The 18,762-nt window shown below is 35.4% G+C and overlaps 1 protein-coding gene across 2 annotated transcripts; it reads left to right on the forward strand.

The window, feature by feature from the left end:
- Nucleotides 1-1,322: 1,322 nt before the first annotated feature.
- Nucleotides 1,323-18,511, forward strand: LOC128164164 (5-hydroxytryptamine receptor 2A-like). 2 transcript variants are annotated; one of them, XM_052827906.1, is made up of 2 exons: nt 1,323-1,919; nt 16,019-18,511. In XM_052827906.1, the coding sequence occupies exon 2, from the start codon at nt 16,398-16,400 to the stop codon at nt 17,817-17,819; it is 1,422 nt and encodes a 473-aa protein (XP_052683866.1). In that variant the 5' UTR covers nt 1,323-1,919; nt 16,019-16,397; the 3' UTR covers nt 17,820-18,511. The 2 variants fall into 2 exon arrangements, with proteins under 2 accessions (XP_052683866.1, XP_052683867.1); XM_052827907.1 differs by having other exon boundaries at nt 16,045-18,511.
- Nucleotides 18,512-18,762: the final 251 nt, after the last annotated feature.

Genomic DNA, 18,762 nt, shown 5'->3' on the forward strand with positions numbered 1-18,762 from the left:
TACACCCACTTTAATTATGGGTACTCCACCTGTGTTACACAAGGACACCCCCCTACCCCCATTTCCAATAAGTCCACCTCCACCAATGTTACTCAAGGATACACCCACATTACTCACGGGACCTCCGTCAATATTACACAAGGATACACCCACATTATTCACGGGACCCCCACCTATGTTACACAAGGACACCCCCAACTTCCCAATGGGACCTCCACAAATGTTACTCAAGGACATCCCCATATTACTTAGGGAACCTCCGCCAATTTACAAGAGGATGCCGCCACATTACTCACGGAAACTCCATCAATGGTAATCAAGGATACACCCACATTACTCATGGAACCACTTCCACCAATGTTATACAAGGATACACCCACATAACTCATGGAACCACCTCCACCAATGTTATATAAGGATACACCCACATTATTCACGGGACCTCCACCTCTGTTACACAAGGACACCCCAACTTTCCGACAGGACCTCCACCAGAGTTACTCAAAGACATCAAAGAACCTCCACCAATGTTACACAAGCTTAAGGATACTGCCACATTACTCACGGGACCTCCACCAATGTTACACAAGGATACCGCCACATTTCTCACGGGACCTCCACCAATGTAACACAAGGATACACCCACATTTATCACGGAACCTCCATCATTGCTACAATTTAATAGGATACATCTACATTACTCACGGAACTTTGGTCATATTACCAAAGTTTCCAGGACATCCTGTTTACAAAGTGTCAATTTATGGGGGTTTTTTAAAGAGATTACGTGGCATTAAAGTTGCATATCAATAGATTATTAAAAGGTTTTCTCGAAAATTTCGGCCTCAAAGGGGACAAGCAAAGTATAAATCTGATATGATTAATACATTTTGAAGTTAGTTTTACCTTAAATGGCAAGTCTGAAGGACACTCGTGTTCATTCTCAAAATAAGAAATACTTAATCGGACATTTTATGGCCAGTTATTTAAAATTGCACACAAAAATATAGTGACATAAAAAACAAGCAATTTTAGGGATTGTAACCTTTCTACGAGTAGTCGGGTGCGGGGCACGAAGTATTACGCAAACACGTGCACGTCACCTGCAATGGCTGCCAATGGCATATTTCATAATCTGTTTAAGAGTAATTGTATTAAAGGTGGTCGGCGTAATTTTAGAGTGTTGAATATTTCCCAATGTTTGTAAATCATCCGGGAATTCAGATCTTTGCTTGTTGAGATCTGCGTTCAAACGACCCTCAGCTTCCACCGACTCTCGTCTGCAGCGATCGATTTACCGCGCGCGCTCTGGTCCCGCACTGTATTGTGGGGTTTTTAAATCACTTCCTCATAGGTCCTTGTTGGAAGTATCGGCTGTTGCTCCGTCAGAACAGAATACCGTTATATTCCATTTTGCACTGTAAACAAAGGAACCTTTTTCTGTATAGATACCGGATTTAACTGAATCCACTCGAGTTTATTACATTGGAAAATCCATTGTGGGATTTCTTTTTTTTAATATAAAATTTTGTAGACTTTTCAGACCTTGAAAAGTACCCAAAACCCTTGGAGACACAAATGTAAACGAGTTTCAGCAATGTCGCGATATATCTATATTGAGGTTGTTCCCGAAAACTAAACAACGTTATTTTTCTTCAAATATGTACTTTGCCACCTAAATGACTATTGGATTTGTATCGATTTTCTATTGTGCTTGGAGTGCATTTAAACAGTCATCAGGAAAATTTACAAACACTGCATTCGGAGATTGCACAAGACAACAGGAACTCGGAGCGACTTTATCTGTGTGAAACAAATCCAGGTTCACTGTAATTGTGACAGTGTTAACAGTCTCCAGAAATCTCAGGTGTTCTTGGAGAAGATAAACACTCCAGGGATTTAACCAAATCTAGATTCAGGTAGCGTAATTTGTTTAAACACTGTTTTGTTCTTGCACAGCTTGCGTTTTCTGGCTGTTCTTCCCTTACGCATTAAACATGCTACATATTAATAAGGTGTATCGTTTAGATTTGGATTGGTGTAATTATTTTGTATATTTTTTAAATGTTCAATTTATTAAATATCACTGTTAATTAATTGCTTTTTAAGCCATTAAAAAGTTTATTATAATTATACAAACAACTTTGGTAATTATATGTAAAAAAAAAAAAAATCCAAAATTTGTAATCGGATGAAAAAAATGATAAACGCCCGACATATTTAGTAATAAACATAAATAAACTCTTTTTTCAAATTCATGAATATCAAACACTTACATGTAAATGCTTTTTCAATTAATAAAAGGGTTGTTATAATAATACAATATCCTCTATGGTAATAATATGCAAAGAATTTTCTGCCCTATTATCAGAAAAAGATAAACGGCTGATATACAAATATAAACTATCAACTTTTGCGGCAAAATTAGTGTTATTACCTACCGTAATGTCGGTGGTAGAACTAATCCGCGCTTAGTTAATATGGTGTGAAACACGGCTTTCACGATCGTTAGAAATATTTACTTTATCAGAAAACAGCAAGTGGTCTGAACTGTTAAACAAACAATAATTCCTTAGATCTTTTTAGTTGACTCAGTTTATTCACATGTAATTAGTAATCCCTTAGATCAACGTAAATTTTTTTAAAATTATCATTTCATATGATGTATTCAGATCTGGAGCGCATACGACATGACAATTTTAGCCGTTCTTTTGGAATCAAAAGTAGAGAAAAGAATTGAAATTATTCAACCAAAAGCATGAAAGAGCGAATCTTTCTACTGTTACTCACTCTCTGTATTTTTACTTACATCATCGTCATCATCATCGCATGTTCAAATCTACATGTAACTAAACTAAAAGTAAGTACTGATAGTTACTAGCATTGTGTACTAGGAAGCAGTCAGCAGAGAGAGAGGATGCTTAGGGACTCTAATACCTATAAAAGCCTCATTAATGATCAGATAATTTGAATGGACAGTCTGGATAAAATTGTTTATTCCGGTTAAAAAGCAGCACATGGGGAGTGAAATCCGGAACTTAGGTTAACTAAACACACAGGCTGTATGATCGGTCGGTCCACGGCTGTTATACATTCATATCGTTAATATAATGTAATCTACATGAAGCGCGGTAATTCAACGGTATTTTGAGATAGTTGATTGAGCCTTTTTTATATAAGTGAAATTATCTGTGTTATCTGAATTCCATTAAGATTATTCTTAACATTACAGATGCCTCCCATGCCGTTAAATTAAGGATAATGAACCAGACCTCCTGGTCTAAAGACGTTAACATTTCGCTTACTTTGGGTACGATATGCCGATAAAAGTGAAGGCATGCAGCAATGACATCTCTCCCTTCCGCCATCTCTTCTTTTTCTTTCTCTCTTTTTTAACATTTCACCTTCCTCCCACAAAAATCTTTGGAACTTTAAAACGTCACATATTTATTTAATTTTGTTGGTTAATTATTGACAAATTCGGGCTGCATTAGACTAGGCTTGATCCAATTATCTCGCTAAACAGGCGATTCCGGAGTCTCAGAACCTAAGCCATTCTATATCCAAGTCAGGTTCTGACTTTGTAACCTTCTCCTCTCAACTGGTTCACGAGTGTGTTATGAATAATTGATGAGTTAATTCATGAATCTGTTAAGGTGAATAAATATCTAAGCTACGACAGAATAGCGTCGTTCACCAATTAGCCATACAAATGCTTAAAACTCCCGCGCTGAACAGTTTTGCAAACAACTATTACCACGATGTTCGCTGAGGTTTTGGATGACAGACATAAATAGTTTTTTTTCTTCAATTTTTTTTACGTTAACGATCTACAAGTCAATTATCAAATGTACAACCACTCTATCCTAATAAAAAACACCAAAGGCTCCAAATAACACCATTCCCCACAAACCCTGTACTCCCATACCATCCACCCCCTCCAAGAAAAAGAAAACAAAAACAGAGGGAGATTTGCAACGAAAAGTGAGAAATTGTTATTTAATATTAGTACAAGTATATGGCACGTATCTACAACAGGTAGTACATAGTAAACACGTTCACGGTATGTTTTGCTTTTCATCGCTTTATATGCGTGTATTATTTAAAATATGCAAAACGCGTGTTTTGAGTATACTTTTCTACCAAAGGAATACTGTTAATCCCTCTTGCATTATAATCTTTTTGAAATTAATTGCTTTCACTCTGTTACTTGATGTATGATTGTCTTTTTCCCCTTTGGGCAGTAGCTTTATTCCCGAGAATTACATCAATATTTGTGAAGATATTGTTTTCCTGTTTTAGTCCCGGCAGATTGATAGCACGTTGATGTTTGTTCTTCGCCGATTGTTTTTGGACCGGAGAAAACGCGAGCGCCTCAATTCCAAAGACGATCATCTATTTTTTATTTTGAATTTCATTTCCAGCGATAACCTTCGCTCGTCCTCTCGGTGTTCAAGCTCTGTAGTGGTTAATCATGTTTTTGACCAATTGATTCCCCCCTGTCAAACAATTTTCTCCCTTCTACAATAATTAATAAATTCTTTTGTTGATTTATTTGCCATCACAAAATCTCTCTCATCGACGAAATGTCGCCATACTTAAATCCACAGGGACCTCATTATGGGAGCGACCACAAATTGCTGCAGAATCCCTCTCTTATCCCAAATTTAGATACAATGATAAATATGTCATTTGTTCTGTTCATCGATTAAGCTGTTTAACATTTCAGTCTTAACTGATGTCGCTGACAGAGAAATAACAAAAACAATATATGCGTATCCCTGTTAAGCTAATCTGATATACGCAAAATTCTGTTCCAATACTTCCCTAGAATTAGCTTCCGAATTAAATTTTGATATAAAGGACGATGTACTGGAAATGCTAGCAGAAAATCACTCGATCTTTCCCCTTCGAACTATAACATAACATCTGTGATGGAAATAGAGTAAAAGAGGTTCTCGTGGAAATAAGATTATTTTTAATCATAGGAAGATGTAAACAAACTCTCTCTCTCTCTCTCTCTCTCTCTCTCTCTCTCTCTCTCTCTCGTACCAAAATCTTCTCTTCGACAGGGTTTATTGATTGGTGTTTTATTAATCAATGAACATACTTCTCATAATTAAGCATTGAATTATGAATGAACATACTTATGTTCAGTCATGTTGTTTTGCTTTTCATGATGTACATTATTTTTTTCGCTGTTGTGAAACAACTTACCTATACTTATTCATCTATTACTTTATTACTTATCTATATTGTTTGATCCGGAACAAGTAACGAGGTGGGGATCTCTCTCTCTCTCTCTCTCTCTCTCTCTCTCTCTCTCTCTCTCTCTCTCTCTCTCTCTCTCTCTGTGAAACAGATTGGCGTTGTTTTTTACATGGACCACAAGTGATAAATTTAACAGATATTATAATGCACGGTTTATATTACTCAACTATTAGAGGGAGGGGGGTCTATCTGGCTATAGTTCCGAACCTTACTCACCAGAACAGGAAAAATCAGCGACGTCCACAGAGCCTTGAATTATTTACAATCACTTACGACCGCTGCATTAGAACTATTGTTTTATGAAGCCAACCTTCGATTTTATTCGGTAGGGCTATTTCTGTATCCTTTAGAACGAGAGGGACCCGGATCAATGGCGGTAGATCTTCAGGGATTTGGAGTCCCGATTGATATACACGATCCCCTTGTCAGTTAGTGAGTTATTTACAGAAGGGTCCATTATTATGTCTTGACATAGGATTTGGTTTTGATTTTGTTTTGGCTGTAAGAGGAGGAAATATCTGCCCTATTAACCGATTTGTTGTAAAGTGGGGTTTTTTCTGTTAGAATAAATGGAAGAACGAACCTTATGCCTATTCAGAGTAGGTTATTACTTTGATCCCCCGAAATGTTTTCTTTTAATTCAAATTGCTTGATTTTTACCTAATTTTTTTTATGATCATGATGTTTTAAGAACGTACGCATAAAAGTTTCAGAAAGCTTGATATGGAAACGCTGGGTTCATTGGGCCAGGGCCTAATTCACCGAGATGCGATCTTTTATTAAAAAGTCTCCCTGTTTTTATACATGTATATCAACAGGATTATTAAATCTGCTCAGCAATTTAATTTCCTCTAAATCTAATTGGCAATGTAAATGTTAATAAAAATATTGTAATGTAGTATAGTGGTGTAAAAGTAAAAACTATAAATGCATACACGATAGAAAATGAAATAAGAAGTTATACAAAATCTCCTAATTTTTACATTAGAATCGCAGACACCGGAAAATGTATGGTTATGTATCCAAGATATACAGAGACGTTATATACATGTATATACGTAAGGAAACGCCCTTATAAATATCAACGAGTGTTCATTAGATTTATAAATCTGACATAGTAATTATTTTACATACCTCAATCAAAATAGCGTGGAGGAAAAACAATGATCAATATTTAACTCAATTTAAGATACAATCAACCACTGAATAGAGAGACAACTCCCTCTGGAAAAAATTATTTTTATAAGAAGGCAACATTTTTCAAATATTGCCATGCAAAGTGTGCTGGTATATTGCAATTGTCTGTATTCAAATCAGGAATTATCAATTTTTCTTCACTATTTAAATCAGGAATTATCAATTTTTCTTCACTAAAAGAATATCTTTAAGCGTTTATAATTTCACAGACGAAATATTTTCTTACTTAAATTTTTCACTTAGAATCTTTATTTTAGTTTTATATCATTAACCCGATTCTTATTTTTAATCATAGAAAAGATGAGCGATGACTATAAACTATTGTACAAATCATTTGGCGTTTGACAGGTACACTGTACACAGGTACACTGTACATATATATATATAATTTAATTGTATATGCTGAGAATACCTGTCAAACGCGAAGCGTGCATTTGTACATATGCCTCAAAAAAGATAAGGAGAGGGAAATTAAAGGAAAAAAATTGGAACGACAATGAAATTATCCAAGACTTTCTCTCGCACGTAATCATAATTGAGTTCAGTTTATTTCGAGTCACAGATGGAGACAATTTACATCGTCCTTTGAATCAGAAGTAGAACCAATATTTATGTCTTCGTCCTCGGTTTATATCAGTAATTAGCATGAAAGCATTGGTTCTCGCAGAATTGATGGAAAATTGAACGTGGGTCGAGACAGAAGAAAGAATTGATTATATTGCTACACAAATGCTTATCAATTACTATTATAAGCAAGAATCTAGAGCTATAGACACCGACTGTAGCCCAACTCATTGACCCCGTGATCTAAGATATAAGCAATAATAAGGACGTCTTATTCGACAATGTGCTATTTTAAAGACCGGGGTTGGGGTATAAATAGCAGCCAATGAGTAAAATGGAGGAAATTTCAATTTTCTTGCCACCTTTCACTTCAGAGAAGAAATTTCTGAATTTAAACATTTATCAACAAAAATTTTAAAATAATTTTTGTTCCATAACTCAAGTCAACTGAAAGGCTTTTTCAGATAATAAAAGATTAATTATAGATGCTTTATTTCTCTTGAAATTTTCATTTAAAGTTTTGAAGTGAACCAGAAATTCAAATTTCCTCAGATTTGATTGACAGTTGCTTATTGTTTACATTTCTACCGGAAATGCCTATTGCTATAGACGCACTCACAATAAATGGCGGACAGCTTGTCTTACCTCAAAACTGAATAACACAAAGTAATCCCTGTAATTGTTTTATTACTTCGTTATCACTTTGCTAATCATATACAAATAGAAAGAACACACATGTTTACAGCCTAGTGTCCGTCCTGCTGCTTTACTCTCCCGTATCAAGTTCCTTATCAATGAATGCATGGGGCCTTCGTGGACGGATTAATTACAGTCGGACTTCGAGATTATAAAATGTTATCAATGATATACAGCACACTGATCGAAAACATTACCAATTATCATTAAAAATGTATGAGGGTTTTACTCCCAGCGATGTCCCATATATGGCACATTTTTTAGATTTGGAAGCCACCTTCTCACTGTCTCTAAAACACATGAAGGTAAAACATCCCTACGATGACAAACTACGCCACGCAGCCTCGGATTTTGGTGCATAATCTCAAGTTTTCGGCTTTTGTATCTTGGGTCTTGAAATACACCTCTGTGGAACAGCATAGTCCAGAAAAATTTATATTTTTCTTTTCTTAGAGAACTATTCCGTCTGCTTGGTGGTTCACATTCCGATTTCCACCACATCTGATGGTTTCTTTCATTGGTTATACAGGGTCTGCATAAGCAATGGGGACATTCCTCAACATTGTTGTCCTGGGGAATGTGAAATGTCCGTTCAAAATTTCCCAGCACGTCACCATTCTCATCTGTCTCATCAGCATTGCTCTGAATTCCTTCACCTGTTGCTTCTTCCAAATCCCAATTATTGAAGTTAAAAAACTGTATAATTGCTTCTCTTTGCTCTGAATTTACCCTCAGTGAAATTACACTTGTGTCTTCTTTTTCCGCCATTATTTTGTTTCTGAGTATTTTGGAGGGAATTTTATTAGGGCAGAGGTAAAACAAAAGGATATTTTAGTACTGGTATATTCTAAAATACTTTACATCAAATATTCACAGTTATATTGTAAAACAAAATTTGAATGTATTGGGAAAAATGCTTTTTTCTAATACAAAGATAGTTCAGAAGTAAGTTTACTGCCAATAATTTCATGGTAAATATCTCATTATTATGAAAACACCTCTGTGGAACCTCACACAAGTTTGCTGATTTGGAGGCTGATTTATTGACATTTGGCGGGAGGGATTCCCCACTGAGCCAGGACTCATGTGCATTAGACTCTTCCAACAGAGCGTCCATGGGGGTGGATCATCTTTATTTTTACCACATTTTTAAAAAGTTTTACATGTATCATGAATTGAGACTTTTGGTCTTTATTCAAAACTACATTTATTAAATAAATTTCACAAGCATATTCAGAGTTATTGGATTTACCATTAATTGTGGAAAGTACATTTTAACAGCAAGACTATCACAACTCTAATAATGGCACAGCCCAGTGAAATATGATACTAAGAGTATATATGTATATACATATCTATTTTCATTTGTTGCCATCCATAGCAAAAAGTACATATATACTGTTATTATACTGAGTCTTTAATTTTAATCATGGAAGAAAGCAAACGAAAACGTCCCCCAACTTTTAAGTTGGAAATTCCAGCAAGTGCTGAAAAGAAGCAGGAAATGTTGCACAATCTCCAAAGTGTAAGAGAAGTTCTTGTAAGAAAATTGGGAAGACCTGTCAACAATACAGATATAATGGATGCTTTGTTGAATTCTTGGAAGTTATCTGCTGAAGATGAAGAACAAAGTCCTAAAACACCAGGAACCTTTATCAATGTAAAGAGAGGACAGGTTAACCAAGACTTTTTTGTGACATCACTATCTTCTATCAAGAAGCTTATGGATATAACTGCTACTCATGGAAGGTATTGTCATGGAAAATTGGAAGTTAGAAAAGTGACAAAACGTGGACATGTCGTCTCTTTGAAGTTATGCTGTACAAAACCAGGACATGCTCCACATAAGTACATTTGGGCATCATCTCCCTATCTGCCAAATGGAAAATATTTAATAAACCAAAGAATAAACCATGCTTTCCTGTGTAGTGGCATGCTTCCTTCCCATTACTCCCGATTTTGCACTTCTGCAGGACTTGGAGTGCTGTCGAAAGAAAAGAGAACTTCTTTTTTTAAAATGTACAAAACGTTTGTACAACAGGAGTATGAGGATTCCATAAGTACTGCGCTGTTGGAAGAAATCGGTATGTACGAAGATTTAGATGGAATTGATATCATCACAGATGCTCGGCACGGGTGGCGGAAAAATGCCAAGGACACCAGTGTAGTAGCAGTTGGCGAAAAAAGTCACAAGATTTTAAATTGCGTGCACATTACCACTGCTGATGATCCTGTAACACAGCGACATGAAAAAATCGGGACTGAAAAAATTTACCGTGATTTAGAAGCAGAACAAGTCACTGTTCAAATTCACACCCATGACCGCAACCTTTCCATCAATAAAATGGTGAAGGAAGCAGTGAGTACAACAAACCAAAATGATATCTGGCATGGGATTAAAAGTGTAAAAAAGGCAATGTCATTAGTTTCTAGCGGGCCTAGATACAAAGAGGGGAAAACCTGGTCCGAGGAGTTGTATGACAAACCTGAACCTGTAGCAACTCATTTTTATTGGGCGATAAAGAATTGCAATGGAGATTCCAGCACTTTAAGATCAATGTTAGAAAACTGTGTTGAACACTACAAAGGGAATCACAAGCAGTGTCATTCGGAATCAAGATGTAAAAAGGACCCTAACTATGAACCATCTAAAATTGTTATACAGAACCCAGTGGCTGAAAAATTATTGAGAAATGTCATTATCAATTCACTGATTTATAAATACCCTGAAGATTTTAAATTAGGACGTGACACTTACTATGTTGAAAGTTTTAACAACACTTTAAATATTTATGAAGACAAAAGGATTGCTTTCGGTAGTGACCAGTATAAAGTGCGGGCATTTTTAGGTACATGTCACTGGAATGAAAATGTTGGGAGGGATTTCACTTCAGTTTCTTACAAAAGTGACCCTAAAGCCCCAAGAAGAAAAGTGGGTAAAAAGAACTACAAGAAACAAACATATCAGTTCAGAAATAACATTTGGAAAAGATACATTAAATCTGTGTTTTCAAAACGAAGGAAATAATAAAAATTAATCAGGTTTCTTGTGATCTTTTAATTCTCTTATCAGCACGTGCTTGTGGTATGCAGCTATCTATAAATAACTTCACTCTGCAGTGTTATCAGTGAGGAGGTGTGGCCTGCCTCCTTATATGCTTAATTGCCGTCCGTGTGGATATTTTACTAGGTCAACCCCGGTCTTTAAATACACGTAAAACAAATTCAGCTGACCATTACCTGGTTGAATAAAAATGATTTTTTAAATTTAAGATGATAATATAGTTGATGACAGAAAACTCTCTGATAAATACTTTTATGTTAATTTACAGTTGCATGAGTATTCATTAACATATGCAGTAAAGAGTTCCTTGTGCATGTCATACCACACGATGTGCAGGAGAAGTTTGCAGATAACCTTTTTTAATCTCTCTCTCTCTCTCTCTCTCTCTCTCTCATTTGTACGTTTGTCTTAGATATGTAACCTAGTAACCTAGTAACAAGTTACAACATCTTGCCTTGCGCTTCTAATGAGGTCTTTTCATGTTAAAGCAAATTAGGATCAAAACTGAATTCATCTTGAGCCATGCTCGCAAGCCACGCTTTGAAAACAGTTTTTGAAAAAAAAAAGTTTTTTTCTTGCGAACTCCTTGTGTCATTAGAAGAAAAGTACCACAATAGGTACAACAAAATACCTCAGATACACATAGGCAGATTACTGACAGTAAAGGAGTATTTCTTACATTATAACGATAGAATGAAATACAAAAAGCTCTTTGATAAAATATACAGAAACGTTTTTGACAATCATAGCGGAACTCTTCATTCGATCATGGTCCCGGTCTTTTATTAATACATGTCACTTTTCGGATTACTGGTTTGCCTATCCTGATGATCGTAAATCAACATTTCCTTTCTTTTTACGATCATATATATTTGGAACAGTTTGCTGTAAAATGAAATTAAAACAGTGCAACCTACTTGAACTGGACAACATACAATCTAAGGCAAATCAAAAATTGAATTTTGTCTTGTTGAAGTGCAAAAGTGCATGGCCACGTTATGTCTGATCATTTAGTAAATTTCTCGTGCTTTGTGCTATGTTGTTATCATTGACTGCAATAATCGGTGAAATATCCCTCATTTATCGATATGTTACTTTTAACCGCAATATCATTTAATCCATTTGGTTTCGTTCGAAAACATGAAATAAACCTTATAATGAAAATTTTGAATTTTATTCATCATTTTCTACTGCCATTCTACCTTTAAATGACTGAATTACGATAAGGCTAAAAGCGGTCATTGTAAAACAAACCTCTTCTCGATGATTTAATAACAAATCTTGTTTCTATTGAAGTCAAATCATTTGATCGCAATGAAACATCAGATCAACTAAGACCTACTTAATTAAAACGAGCTCGATTGTTTCTGTGTTCTCATTAGATACCCAAAGCTTTGTTGTTTATTTTTAGAACTTAATTAAATTGATTTCATTACAAGTTTCTTTTTTTTTTCTTTTAATCAAAATCTCATAATGAACAAAGCTATCAAAAATCAAAAATCCTCTGGGTCGGGGGACTCACGTTGTACGGTTTAATAACCGTATCAGAGAGTGCATCCAGATGGATTTCTTTTTTAAAAGCTAGAGTATGCACGTACCTAAAACATTAATTATCGTATAATGCAGGGGAAAAATGGAAACTGTTAAAATAATTGAAATGTCGAAAATACTGAGAACTGCAAACTGGTGAAACATAAATCGCAATAACGTATGATTATTTAACGAGGCCTTAGCCACTGTTGCACTTAATGGGTGCGAACGTGTTGGCGTTACACAATGAAAGATATAAAGATAAAATTTGTAGATCAAATGAAAAGAAGAAAATAATATGCAAAAATCTATGATGAAAATTTCCATTATTAAAACCATCTGGCGCCGTTTGCGAGCCACGCTCTGACGACTGATTCAGGCTCAGTGTGTAAGGTGGGCCAGGGAGTACTCCCTCAAGACTTACAGCGATCACGGACAAAACAGACAAAGTGAAAGTCAAAATAATAAATATCCATATCTATCAAAGTCTTAATGTGCTTTTGCCTATTTTATGAGTTATTGCACGAAACCCATGAATATTTTCCGGAATTGAATGTAAACAATAGACAAAGGTGTAAAAATGTGGTTTATGTGGTAATGCTTTCATCGATTAGGTAACTAAAAGATAATAATGCTCTTCTGCATATACATGTACCTCTAACAAATATTTACGGAATCAATTTATTTGTACATTAAAACTGCGCAGAAATTAAAACACAATATTTTCCCTTTCCGCTCGTCTTTCGTACACATTGCATTTAATGTATGTACATGTTAAAGGGTAAAATAGCTAATATGCCTGAATTAGAACATTTTACAGTTTCTTTGCATATTTAAACAGAACTTTATTTTTCTCGATGTGAAAAATAAACACCTTACCTGATACATGTTAAACATTCTACATGCAATTATATTATTAGGTAATGAGTATATCTTTTAGTACGGAAAAAAAATACAATGAGGTCAGGTGCTTCTGTGTGATATCAGTCTATCTAGACAAGTGTAAATGATTTGCAGTAAATACATGAAATTTCGGTCGTCGTAACATTCAGGTAATAGTGTCAATGGAATCAGAGTCGTCGGAGAGTTTGTTTGTTTTTGATTTGTTTCTATTTTGAGGTATGGAAATCATGCACTGAATTGGATACATCCAAACCTTAAAGGATATTGACGCTTTATTTAAATGAGAACCAAAAAGAGATATTAAAGTGTATATATATTTTGTAAAAATATTGATGAATAAAGTGACTTGTTGGTTTTTTTTTTTGTGTTACTTTATATCCTATGAAATCTATTCCTAATAATCTATTCTTAGTAGTACACAGAAATGAAAAATTAACAGTTTTCCAAAATAGTCATCAAACATCATCATATCTAAGAAAAAAAATAGAAATAGTATTTTTGGAATGAAATTATTAATAGTTTTCTATTCTTGTAAAATCGATACGAAGTGTGCATTATTTGCTTTTGGTGTTTAGAGTTAGAATACAGCTTGAATAATTTGTGCTCTATAATATTAAAATGCTCAGAGTTTTATAAAGGTTTATATTTACCTTCATCGAATGAATTCACAACTTACAAAACGACAGTCAATTGCATGAAACAAAAACGAACTTTTTGCGGAGATTAAGGTCATGAGGGGTAATTGAAAACATCCAAGAGTGCATCTCGACGATTAATGAGAGGGAATGACGGGAAATCTAGCTCATATACTGAAATCGTGGGGTTTTAGTTATCCATTAAAATGAACTCGACGAAATCTTTTAATCATAACACAACAGTAATTGACAATCAGAAGGTTGAATCAACTGATGAACCATTACGTAAAGGGCAGAGATAATAGGAGATAGGGAGGTAGAGCTGAGACTCGGCTGAATGCCTATCTCAGAATTCTAATGGATTTTGTCGAAGAAAAACATGGAGTTTGCATGAGCCACTTTGTTATTCAAATACCAGATCATATTAGCAATATAAGATGCTGCAGTGAACAGTTTACAAAATTGGGTAGATATACGCATATGGAACCATGACATTTAGAAGGAAAAAAAACAATAGCCGTAAGACATATAGAAAAAGTAGGTATCACTATCTGTGAACTGCTTCAATAAACATTTCCTGACTTATTGCATTAAAATCACCCATTATTCGTAAAGCATGCTTTATTAATTTGATCCGAAATGTCGTTAATATTGCGAGTTTAAGAACACAAGACATGCATTATGCCGGAAGGTATTTATGTCTTGTTGAAAGCGCAAATCGCACTGCGGTATAAGGAAATTCCTTATCTTACATTATTACATTGGTGATATTTCTCCGCGTAGTTTCCATAAGAAAAACCAAATAAAGCATTCCAATAACAGCGTTTGTTATTGATGGATATGTTTTTGTTTTCATAATTACGATCTTACTGTAATGTTTTATATTTACATGTACATGTATAATTTATCGGGGGGGGGGGGGGGCATCAATACAACGTTTATTGGCTATGTTGTAACTACCCAACGGTAAATTCAAATATTTATTTATTTGTACATCTCTTCAAATGCGAAATTTCATAAGAATTCAAAAAAAAATTAATAGAGACATTTTATCTTTATTCAATATGTAAATACACTGCAAATTCAATGCAGAGATAAATGTACATGTAGTGTACAAAATAGGATTTAATTCATATTGCATGCACACTAATTCAAGCATAAAAACATACATTTGTATTTCTGATTTCTAAATTTAATCTTTTAAAATTCCAATTGGTAAAACGTTGTTAGATGGTATACAATGTTTATTGTGTATCTAAACAAACTCCTGTATGTAGAATACACAGTATAACTCGGTACAGCGAAAGGGACAGTGGATGTACTCTCCTACATGTACATATACATGTATATCCGCTATCCGCTATATCTGTATAACTTAACGTTTAAAACGAAAGATATCTTAAATTTCTTTCATTAGATTGCAATCAGAAATATTCATATGGAAACTAATTCTTTTAAACAATACAGTCATTTAGTGCTGTCTCTTGAGACAATGAAACACTTTGTAATAAATAAATTTTGTTAGCTTTTTTTTACCTCTGCAGAACTCAAAATCAATACGTATAGTCTAGCTACAGTGGGTCTCCCACACCAGCTGTTGATTAAGAAATCATTTCTACAAAGAATGAAATAATCCTTGTCCATAATTTCCTATCATTTTACCGACTTAAAGATATTTTCTCATCAACTTCAGCAGATATGTAGTGGGGAAAGCTCTGGTCGGCAACTTAATAAACGATCCATTTTGATTACAAGACACACGATCGGCTGTAATGCAATCATTTAGGGGATGATGAAACACTTTGTCAGGGCCCCGGGTCCGGAGGTTGACCTTGGACGAATATTGATACATGTACGACAATGTCATCATTAAGCAACTCTAGCCCCTCCTCCCAGTCACGTGGTATCTCTGGAGAATTGGCTGTATTTCATTATTAAGTATTGTATACTATAACTGAAAGTTCTTAAGAGAATGCACTTATTCATACATTCGTTTTTTTTTTGTAAATTGTCCTTCAAATATTGTTTTATTTCTTATTGTGATACCTTTTTGTGCGAAAATTGGTCAAATCCACAACGCCATATTTCAGATAAATCAGGTTATGTAAACAGATACAGTGTAATATCAATGTTTTCACTTAATTTTTTTTTCTTTCAGTGGTCCTGCAAGATTCAAAGTATCAGAGGAATCATGAAAACCATTTGCAAGCAAAGAAAGATAATTAACTAAAAACCAAAAGAGTATCACAGAAGAGCACACTATACGCATTATGGCGCCAAAACGTACAGGACGTTTGCTGGGAGAGCGACTTACCGCTCCGCCGAGGCGATAAATGATCTATCGTTCTCAAATATTGTTTGACTGGCGGCACCCCATGCGTTTTCTGATGAGCCTGCATATTAGAGGCAATTGACAGCGTCACACTTTAACGCGTGCGTATTTTATGTCTGCATTTTCCTGAGGGGCTTCCGAAGAGAGACGATTAGCACTAAAATCGGAAACCAAGCTTGATCGACTTTTATTAAAACGGCAGAGCATGAGCGCTAAGCAGCAGAATGCAGCGAGCAACAAAACGGGAAACATGGATAGTGTGATCTCGATAAACCTCGGAAAGACAATGATAGCCGAGACCTTGGGTACCAGTAATAATAGTCAGGTCATGTACTCGTCAATGTTCGGGGGAAGGATAAATGGGACGATTATTCCGGAACTGATGACGTTTGATCCAAATAATGAAAGCATCGCCAACTTCCAGTACGTACCAAAGTATGACTTGGAATTAATGATCTTCATTTGTGTGCTGATCGCTTGCGTGATTGTATCCATTGTGATTGGAAACGTATTTGTGATATCAGCGATTATCTTGGAGAAAAGTTTACAAGGGGTATCGAACTACTTGATACTGTCCCTGGCCGTTACTGACCTGATGGTGGCGGTGCTGGTGATGCCAATATCACTGATAGACGAGATCAGTATGCACTGGTATCTAGGACCCGCCGTCTGCGACATGTGGATTTCCTTTGATGTACTGTGCTGTACCGCTTCCATTCTTCACTTGGTGGCTATTTCCTTGGATAGATACTGGGCTGTGTCAAACATTGACTACATCCGAAGGAGATGTACGAAACAAATATTAATTATGGTTGCTGTCGTTTGGGTGGTCGCAATTGCGATTTCAATAGCACCGCTGTTTGGATGGAAAGACCAAAATGACCACCCGGAAGAAACTGGCGTTTGTAAGATAAGCCAGGACAAAGCGTATACAATCTTTTCTACTGTTGGAGCGTTTTATTGTCCTTTGATTTTAATGGTTGTGTTGAATTTTAAAATATATAGAGCTGCGCGTTCTCGTATTCGAAAAAAGCATATAAATGGAATGCATAGGCCTATTCGTGCCTATAAAAGACCTTCCATAACAGCCGCTGACGCGACAACACGTCATAATAGTTCCGGAAGTGACATCAGCCAAGATGGATACACTGTGTATAACGGCGAACACCAACACGAGGAGCAAGAAGCCGTGTTCAATGAGGCGGAACATGACGAAAATGCAGAAGTAAACACGAGGTTCTTAGTGGTCCCCTCCAATGTGTACGTACTGAATAAACAGTTAAATCCTCCAAAAAATACAAACAATAACAATACTAAACCTATGGCATACTGTGATAAAGAAAGACTCCGGAAGGCCAAGATTGAAATGAAGAGAGAGAGGAAGGCAGCTCGTGTCTTGGGGATCATTACCGGAGCGTTTATCGTCTGCTGGCTCCCATTCTTCCTGTTAGCTCTAATCTCGCCATTTTGTCCTTCGTGTGACTTTCACCCCGCCATGTTTAGTGTCTGTTTGTGGTTAGGGTATCTGAACAGTCTGCTGAACCCAATTATCTATACCATATTTAATCCATCGTTTAGAAATGCATTCCGGAAATTAATATTCAAAAGGCATAGAAGGAGACGATGATAACAAAAGAGACAATGTTTACTTTTAATTTTCTGATGTTGCGTTATCAATAACACTTTGCCATTGTTTTCATATATTACCGATACTGGTTGATTACGTGGGGCCCAGATGCATAATATCTTTTGTTGGCAAACTTGTTGATTGTTTTTAATTTGATGTTCATGCTACTCAAAGCGGCAATGTTGTTTTACCAATGTCATATATGGTACATGTATTATTCAATTGACGTTAAGTTATGACACGGTTAACGGTTAATTTTTGAAATATTTCTCTTCTTTTTTGTCATCCTTTGTGTTTGATTCAAGTTACTGTTTGTCTTGTGAATAACTTGATCTCCTGTTGTCACCCTTACTTTGCCATTTCTCTCGTTCTGTCATCACAAGCAGCATTTTAAAGTTTTGCCCTTTGGATTTCATTAATAACAGAAATATATGTTTATCAGTGTCAAGTGTATGTTTATTCATCAGATTTAGTTTGTCTATTCAAGAGCGAGTTTTCCCTGTCTCTTTGGTCCCAAAACAGGGAAAACTTCGCCAACATGAAACACGTGTAAAATCCGCCATGTATCATCCAGTCTTCAAATCAAAAATATAGATCTATTATTGTGATGGATGTCGATCAATTGTTCAGAATAATTGTTTCTGTATTTTCATTGTCTATCAGTTGTTTAAATAAAACTTTATCAAAAATCAGATAGTATACCTTATTTTTATTCCATTCAGTGAATGATTAAAGAGTAAAAGGAGAGGAAAAAACTGCTATAATTGTTATATGGGAGAAATTATTCCATATAATAATAAAACGCACTACATGTTTATCTGACAGTGTAAATCCAGGTCCTCTACAGTGCATGCTGTGTTTAGGAATCGGCCTATATGATCGCCGAAACCACTCAATATCTTTCTTTTAAAATGATGTTTTGTGATTCTTAAGCAATAAGCTC

The sequence above is a fragment of the Crassostrea angulata genome, chromosome 9 (assembly GCF_025612915.1).
Source record: "Crassostrea angulata isolate pt1a10 chromosome 9, ASM2561291v2, whole genome shotgun sequence".
Classification (NCBI taxonomy): Eukaryota; Metazoa; Mollusca; class Bivalvia; order Ostreida; family Ostreidae; genus Magallana; species Magallana angulata.